The sequence below is a fragment of the Chinchilla lanigera genome, unplaced genomic scaffold (assembly GCF_000276665.1).
Source record: "Chinchilla lanigera isolate Chin_1 unplaced genomic scaffold, ChiLan1.0 scaffold00067, whole genome shotgun sequence".
Taxonomy (NCBI): Eukaryota; Metazoa; Chordata; class Mammalia; order Rodentia; family Chinchillidae; genus Chinchilla; species Chinchilla lanigera.
This window is the reverse complement of record NW_004955468.1, coordinates 6,448,167-6,457,414: the sequence shown is the minus strand read 5'-3', so window position 1 is coordinate 6,457,414 and position 9,248 is coordinate 6,448,167. Positions and strand designations below refer to the sequence as shown.

Sequence of the window (9,248 nt, the reverse complement as noted above, 5' to 3'; positions counted from 1 at the left end):
AAAAAAAAAAAAAAAACAGACTTCCTCTCACACCTGCCCAACCCACAAACCTAAAGCAACACTCCCCCTCCCGCCTGAAAAAAAATAATTCCCGGCATCTGAGACTGATCAGGAACATGAAACAAGAGAGACACACACAGAAAGGAGGAGAGGGAGGGAAGGGGTGGGCGGCAGGCAGGGAGGGAGGGGAGAGGGAGGCGGGGAAATTCGGTTGAGAAAGGCTTGGCGGTGAGGAGAGAAAAGGAAGAAGCTGTCAAACTTGAGAAGGATGTCAGCACTGGCCCTGATTACAGGGGCCTATGGAGTTCGCAGACCTTTTATCATCCGCCCCATCAAAACCAGCCCGGGAGTCGCTGTGGGAGGACTGGGGACTGGGGACTGGGGGCTGCGGCGGTCTGCTGTCCAGGCCAGGGGCCCAGACCAGGACACCCTGCCAGCCCCCTGCCTACCTGGCAGACAGGATACCATGCGTGCTCAAGGCCAGAAGGCAGATCCCACTTCTCCTGGCCAGGTCTGCACTCAGCCACAAAGCCAGCAGCAAGACTGGCTTCAGGGCCCTGGACACAAGCCAGGGGATCTCTGCACCTCCTTAACACACCTTTCTCTTCCTTCTCTGGGAACACTGGAGCATTCCTTTTGCTCTCTCACATACACACACACACACACCCCCTCTCTTATTTTACCTCTGTGTATTATCACTTAAAAGCATACCCCTCCCCCCAAAAAATAAACTACATAAAACAAATGGGAATTCACATCAAAACTTTCAGGCCAACACTGAGTCACAAGGCTTCATGACCTCTGTGACACTACATCCAGATAGGGTGCAGTAATGTATGAGTGTCCAACAGCTCCGAAGGCCAGTTGGATCCAGGATCTCCAAAAGATGAAAATTAAATTATAAGTTTCCTGTGCCACCACATTCCCATCTCTTGCAGACTGGACTGGAAAGGATGATTCACATGTGTTCAGAAACATCCCACGAGCATCCTGCTCCTGCGATGTCAGGCGAATTCCCCTGATGCTCTGTGAGGGTCTGGATCCACTGTAGCGGCCCTGAAGCTAGAGGTGTGTGTGGTGCGGCGGGGTCTGAAATCTCAGTCAGGTTTCAGTAAGTATACTAGGCAACACCAGCCAACACCCTGGCACTTCACGCAACAGTTAGGCACCATCCCTGTCTCCCCATGAAATGTGTAGAATAGTAATAATGAAGCAAACAGTCTACATTTTACTTCCCTTGTTATACTATTACAGAAAGATAGCCTTTTCTGCTTACCCATAACCACATGCTCTCAGGCTTGCTTGCTCTGACATGCACCCGCGCACACGCGCACACACACACACACACACAGAGGCACTTCCCATAATCCCACACCATGAGAAAACCCACAGAACAGCACCCTCCTGTGAGCTGAACACTCTGCTGTCACTCTCCTAGCTCCTCACTCCCTCCTATGCCACACTCTCCCCTCGTGCCAGGGCCACTTCTGAAGTGTTTACCTCTCTCGTCCACAGAAGACAAAACCTTTTCTTAATTAGCCACATCTTTAAGGAAACAGGCATTAAGATTCCTAGGCAACCAGCATGGAGATCCCTCCAAGCCAAGGCCCATCCTTTCCAATAAATGCCTGTCCTCTGGAATATCAATGAACTCAGCTCAGAGAAAATTGTCACCTATGATCAAAAATAGTCACGAACACTTGTCTATAAACCAGACCTGACGAGAAGGAATTTTAGCAGTGGGTTACAATAAGGTGTTTATATTTTTTATGTGCTTACCATATTACTTTTATTACGCGTAACATCAAAGTGATTATAGCAATTACATCTAACAGAATTAATTACAGAACTTCCCATCACTCTAGGATACATAATGCATTAGAGGTAAGCCAAAGAAAGAAAACATCTTGATTGTAGTAACTATTGTTGGTACGTATTTTCTTCAGCAGCAATGCCAAACCAGCAACAGCTTTCAAGGCAGTGGAAACTGAGAGGTTTAGTAGGAAATGAGGTTTATTTTCTTAAAATGAGGTAACACTTTTGTTTAAAAATATGTTGGCTCTCGTGGACATACAAAGTCAATTTAATTTTTTAAAGTGTAAATTTTTAAAAGCTACTGGCTAATCCACCCAACCAATGTTACTACATAAAGGAGAAAGCACATGGGTGAAAGACTTACAAGTCTTTACGTATGCAAAATAAATTCACTCAAGGCTTCATTAATATTAATTTAAATTCAAAATCCATTTACATTAAATTGTTCATTAAAAATTGCCTATTTTATGCAACATGCATTTCTCAAAGAACTCAGAGGAAACTGAATACATAGGACTAGATTTAATGATGGGGATGGAAAATCAAAAGTAGATGAATCTGAGTCACTGCACGTATATTACTAAGCAGCCCTTTGCTCTGCATTAAGAATAGGTTCCAGTCTGGGAAACAAACAAGCATTTCAGAGTATTTTGTTTTCTGCTTACTATAAACTTGTGAACATGACCTTCTGGCCTACCACACAGAGGAAGAAGAAGAACAAATAAAAAACAAGAGAAACTGGTGGAATGGAAAGTCCCGATCTAAAATTGGGCTTGGAATAATCCAGGTATCATACACCTCAGCATCTTAACTAGACTCAGAGTACACTGAGAGTTATTCCTGTGTTTTAAAGAATGTACATCACTTGGCATTTACCAATGCCCATCTTGGTCTAGAATTAATAGTTTCTCTCTCCCCTATACTCCGCCCTCTACAATCCTTTATTCTCAAAGCCAGGAGACTAGGAATATGGTAACAAGGAGTTGGTGAGTTCTTTGCTTTTTTATGCCCTGCCTCCCGAAGACAATCTGAACTTACCCTGTTTTCCCAACAGCTGTTCTGGATGAAGAAAACACAGTCATAATTAATAACATGTGTCCTGACAGTATGAATTAATAATTTATCATTAGGCCCAAACAAATTTAAATTATTCTTCAAGAGCCATACCTTTGCATGTCTGAGAAAATGAGGTAAAGAAATGGTCAAAAAGCCCAGGTAATATGACCTTTAGCAAAATGCTTTTCTTCCCCTTATATATCTCTTGGGCTATTCTGGTTGAAACAGTGAAATAATTTACAGAATTGAAAGTAATTAAACCTAAGAATCTAAATGCTGATCAAATCAAGTGTACGCGCTAGAAATGTCTTCTTTTTTAAATGGGGCTTATAAAATATTCAATATTTGGTCAAGGACACTATGTAATCTTTCTAATAATGATTCTTAAATCTACAGCATGTCAAGTTTTTCAGGCAAGTAGTCACAAGCATCTTATGTTCTACTACTGTCTTTTAAAAAAAAAATTATTTCCAAAACCACACAGCATTATTCTACTTACAGTGACCTGAATTTTTAAGTCCACATCTAACGTAAATTTTTACAAGTGTTAAAAATTAAGAAAAGCAACCAAGTCTATGTATCTGTTCCTTAGAATTCTGGTGGAAAAAAAAAATCCAGAAAGCGAGATAAAGAAATATTCTAGCCATTGTTGAGCAGGATTTAAAAAAATTAATTTAATGACTAACTGCAAATACTGGAAACTAGAATTAATCTGTCTGGATTTTTTTTCTTTTTTTTTAAAAAAAGGCTTACAGACATTTAAATGCATGTATCAGGACACTTTATCAACCTAACATAAAATTGTCATCTTATCTTATTATATGACTATTTTATGCATGTGTCAAAGAATTTAAAAATGACTGCCTGTCTATTGAGTCTAATTACAACTGCACATTATCTGTCTGGATGTACTAGTCCATATCATTGTTACCAAATACAATATATTGTATTCACCTTTCATTTTTAACTTCAGACAGAGAAACCACAATTTGGAGTATAACTAAAACACACACACACACACACACACACACACACACACACACACAGCGAGCACCTGTGAGGGTTCTGGGTAAGTGAAAGTACCATTCTGTTCTATTCTGTTACCCCGTGGGGCTGGGAGTGATACCACAGGAGTGTCACACAACAGTTTATTTGGAAGACTCATCTGTTTAACTGGGCAGGAGATGCTGACACAGAGGGGCAGACGCCTTACTTTCTTTTTATTTTTTTACTACAAGACTGGAGCTATTTCTATAGTTTGTCCACTCACAGACAGGAATAAAACGGGGCCAGCAGGAAACCCTCACAGGCTGCACTTGGAGTAGGTGCTGGCATTACTAGATGAAATGCAGCCATGGCACAGGAGGACCAGAGACTTCACAGCTCCTCTCCCCTCTGCTTCCTGCCTCTGTGCTGCAATCCTGCCTGGGCCTCACGCTGCCCTGACACATGGAAAGAAGGCAGCACCTAACAGCATCCAGGCCCTTGGTCCTCAAGGTGATCCTTCGCCTAGAAATCCCAGAGGTGCACAGCAGGGGTAAAGGACAGGCTTTCACTCTGTGAACTCACCTGGGCCTCACGGCATTTCCCGTGGCCCTGAGCAGTCACCTTTCATTCTAATCACTCTATAAAACAATCTTTACTAAAAAAAAAAAAAAAAAAACCAGCAGCTGATTCTTTGAAAAGAAAATTAACAAAATTGACAGCATTTAGCTAAAAAAAAAAAAAAAAAAAAAAGAGGGAAAAGGCAGACTTGTGAGGCAATTTGGAAAACAAGTGCTGATACATCAGTTATTGACTATCTTGCTCCCGTTTATGAGCGCGCTCAAGGCAAAACAGAGAACAAAATGACAACATCAACCGCTCACAATCAAGGGTGGCCCTGGAGAGCACTGAAGCCCTCACTGACAGTTGTCAAGATAACGGGGGCACAGCAGCTGATTCTGGAACATTCTCTTCCCCATGTGGACATCCGCAGGAGTATCCTTGCAGCCTAGCCTCTTTGTTTTTGGTTTTTTGGGGGTTTTTTTGCCTTCTTCCTCTTGATTTTCCTCTTTAAAATTTGCACTGTTCTTCTTATTTCACAAGAGTGTATGAAGAGCCAAAGCCAGTCATTTTGCCACCTTGCTACAGAGACTACCTGTCCAGGAGAGAAATTTGTGGCAGGTTCAGGAGCATCTAAACTACTCCCCAAGCCTAGGCAGAAATGTCCTCCTGAAGGTTCCAGGGGGAATCCAAGAGAGAACAAAGGCTCCTTCTGGGGATGCCCAAGGTCCGAATCAGGCTCAGGAAGGCAGAAGCGGACACCACCAGGTGGGCCACCTAGTAGGCCTGCCCATGTCAGCCGGTAACGCGGAAGCCCCTATGTCCCAGGGAGCCCCTCAGTGTTCTATGACACAGCATATCCTAAGGTGATCGAAGTCCTTTTTTACGAAAGTCAGGATGCTTGGAGCGGCGTTGCTACCTAAAAACTCCATGGAAGAGTGCTTCTTTTCAACGGAAAACTCAGAAAGGGCAATGGTAAGTCATTATTGGCTAGGGATTTTTGAAAACGCTTAGGCAATGGCCTTCTATGAATTCACATTTTCCTCCAAAAAATATAGACTACTAAAAATATATACTACTATACAAACTATTATCTGCTACTATTAGTTTCAATTTTTTTTTTTTTTTTTGCTTTTAGAAAATACTTGTTTAGGAACAAATGCTACAAAGAGAACAGTCACATTTTAGGCAAAGAATAATAGTCACTTTGCCTAAAGGACACTCACTGGCCTTCGCTAACCCTGCTTCTCTGAGCTTGTACAGGCAGCAGCCAACTGCCCAACACAAACGTATGGCCCTGTGAGATCACACGCCGGAAAAAGGAAACCCCTGCCCAGGTTTCCCTCATGCAGGTAAATAAACCTCTCTCTCAAAAAAGATACTAAACCATGTATAATGTGTATCAAAATTTAAAAAAATCCTAAAGTACCGAAAGCCGTCTTTTGAGGGATTCTTGGAGCCTGCCTCGGCCTTCCGCAGAGCAGTGCTACATTTGGCCTAGATAGAATGGCTGCGTGCACCTGTGTGCTGACTGCAAGCACTACCCAGCTCGGCCCTTTGTGGTTGTTATTCTACCCCAGACCATTAAAAGGGCCCTAATTCCTATGACATGATTATCCAGGTACCAAAGCCCATTTGTCACCTGCAGCAGAAAATTGAGTTAATGCACAACTAAAGGCAGCCAGGACTGTGTAATATCAACTTGATTACATCAAACTAGCTGCAAACCTAATTCTGCTGGATGACACTGCGTCGAGCTTGTCATCTCCAATCATTAAAGCTGTCAGGAATCCATCAGGTTTACAGCTAATTAGGTGAACACTAATGAAGCTGGCAAAACAACTTTTCTTTTTTTATGGCTGAGCGGACCTTTCAGTTTGGAGGGGAAAAAAAATTCTCGAGTATTCTCAAGGTTTCTGGGGACTGGATTTCCAGTTACCAATCAGCAGACATCTTTCTTTTTCCCACTCTCTCTCTATCAGTACAAAGCAATCAATTTGTCATCACTCCCAGTATGCCACAAAAGCAGGCATGAACCTTATAACTTGCAGCTGTGAGAACTAAAAGGGGGGGGCGGGAATGGGAAGTTTCTCATCCATCCAAACAAACAAACAAACAAACAAACTCACACAGCTCACTTATTGGCTTGTGCATACTTATCGCCAGCTTAAACGTGGAAGTTTCTTTTTTCCTTCCACTCTCCTCAAATAAGTAGCCCTTCAGTCATTCTCCACCCCCTCCTCCACATGTCCATTAGGCAGAGGCATTCTGATAAAGTAAATCCAAAACCAGGGTATGGGAAAGAAAGAAAGCACTCACGCTGCCAACTTCTGATTGACCATTAAGCTATTGATGAATGTGCCTGTCAGGAGAGAGACAATTAAATCAAATATGAAACAAAGTCGTTCTGACGGGTCATTTTGATAGAGCAAAACCATTCTTCCATCTCCTATTAGTCGTGCAGTCAAGTTTTTATATAATGAATTTTTCTTAACTGACCTGAGATTTCCTGGCTGGCCTTTTAAAAGGTGCAAAAAAGGTTAGTGAACAGGTTGCTTTAAAAAATAAAAATAAGGCCAACTGTACATTTGCTCCTTCTCTAATCATTGCGGGAGAAAGTCGTCCAGTAAGTCTCAGATGGGCAGGGTGGAGGAGAAAATATGAACTGTAGAAAGAGTTCTAAACCAAATGGAAAGATGTAATCACATATGGTTCGTCTGATTGAGGCACCCAGATACCTTACAAAGTGTATCCAAAAATGAAAAGAAAAAAAAAAAAAAAAACTCGAAGACTGGAAGAAGCCCAAGACATTCCTACTACCCAACTTTGTGAAGGATTCCTCCAAAGTTTTAGAGTTTATTTTAGGTAGATAAGCTCACTACTTGAGCTTGGAATTCAAAGCAGAAGGTAGGATGAGCAGGAAACATCAGGAGGTGAGCTGGGAGGCCGCACTCTCTCTACAAGCACTACAGGGATTTTCAAACTTTCTAAATTTGGGCAACACTGAGGATACAGAGCAAAACCTAAATTCTGTGCACCAAACCAAGTCTATTTTCCTGCTAAGGTTTTCTGAAGACACTGTCAGGCGAGCACATTTCTGGAAGAAGAGAGAACAACATTCCCTTTCCGTGACCCTGTGCAAAGAGACTTGAGTCCAGAGTGTAGCCAAGGTGGGAGCTCCACCGGCCGGGGTGCTCACTGGCCTGACAGAAATCACCATCACTGCGGGTACCACTGGCACTCAGGGCACCAACGCCTGAGCCTTCTCTTTTCCATCAGAATAAGAGAAGGGAAAGGATAGAAAAGAAGTGAACCTCTGGGTAACCCACCCCTTTCAGGCAGCATCTGACCCTCTGCACATCTGAGTGTTACTCATATCAAAATACATCACGTCCATATGTGGTCCACCCGGCAATCTGCCCCAAATCCCCAAAGTTGCACTGACAGGGCCCTCCTGACGTCACAGAGCTTGGCCTCACTATTGCAAGTGATTTATTGATGTTTATTGGGAATGAATAGATCAAAGGCAGCAGCATGACAGGCGATCAATCAGTCATCAAATCAAGGGTGGCAATGGGCCAGAAACCCTTCTTCCAGGCAACATGCCCCCGACCAACATTATTGCAAAATAATATAATGTGTGTGGGTTTTGTTTTATTTTCAATGATGCTTTTTTCCAGAAAAGAAAAAAAAATCAGTTTGGTCTTAACAGGAGTTGACACTCCTGGAAAAAAAGGGGAGGGTGAGGAGGAACACTCAGACACGTCCCAGAACTAAGTGCTATAAGGAAAGGAAAAGCAGTGTAAGGAGGGGCTGGGGGGTAAGGGGACAGAAACGGGGTGGAGGAAATGCCAGCATGGAAGGAACACTGACTTGACAGTCATCTGACAATACCCAGACCCTGTGCGCTCTGGTTTCCACCACTGTGCCCCCTTTGGGCCCAATAAATGAAGAATCAATCGAATTAGGAGTAAGGTGACCAAAAGGACCGGTCGGTTCCCTCGCTCGCAGTCTCACGTTAGGCAGACACCGGGCAGTCCCCCGCCGACCCGCCGCGGGAGGACACGGAAGGTGTCCCAGGGAACTCAGGTGACCCCGCCCGCCCCTCACAGAAAGAGACACAGACAAGGGCTCTTTCCCAGCCACTCTGCAGCCCGAGAGCGGGGGAGGCGGGGACCCAGTGCGGCTCAGTCCGCCCCGAGCGCGGTTCCCGAAGTGGGCACGCGAGGGAAGAGGGCAGAGCGCAGCGGGGCGTCCGGGGGCGCCCGGCACCCGAGGCGGACGCGCGCACCCAAAGAGGAGAACAGCGAGAGAGCGGCGCCCGGAGTTACTCAGCGCCGGCGGAGGGAGAGGGGCGAGGAGTGCGGCCGCCGGCGGCCAGAGGCGCGGGGCAAGGAGAGGAAGAGGAGGAGAGGAGGAGGAAGGAGAAGCGGCTCGTACCTGCTGCGCGCCGGGGCGCCTGCTGCTTCCTCCTCGGCATGATGCTTCTCCCGCGACTGCCACCGCCGCCGCCGTCGCCGCTGCCGGGCTGAGGAGAGGGAGGGAGGGGCGGCGGGCCCGCGGGGGGGCGAGGCGGGCCTGCTCTCAGCCTCCCCCCCGGAGAGCGGCCGCCCGCAGGATGCTGCTGCGCCCCGGCTCTCCGCGTCCCCCCCTCGCCGCGCTCCGCCGCGATCCCCGAACGTGCGGAGGGAAGAAGGAGGGCGGGCGAGGGAGGCGCGGGGAGGGAGGAGCGCGGGGGGAGGAGGAGGCCAGGAGGGGGAGGAGGTGGAGGAGGAGGAGGAGGAGGACCGCGCTGCCGGTGGAATGGGAAGTTTGACAAATCGCTCCAGAGG

General features: G+C 45.7%; 1 protein-coding gene across 2 annotated transcripts in view; it reads right to left on the bottom strand.

The window, feature by feature from the left end:
• The window catches only part of Tshz3 (teashirt zinc finger homeobox 3), a 221,540-nt gene extending 212,292 nt beyond the window's left edge, over nt 1-9,248 (bottom strand). Inside the window, exon 1 of one of the 2 annotated variants that reach the window (XR_263394.2) lies at nt 8,857-9,242. Coding sequence is in view for 1 of the 2 variants with exons in the window: in XM_005400095.2 (XP_005400152.1) it covers nt 8,857-8,896 (40 nt within the window). In the remaining variant the exon portion in view is untranslated. Of the gene's footprint in view, nt 1-8,856 lie in introns of both variants that reach the window. The other variant, XM_005400095.2, reaches the window with a different exon arrangement.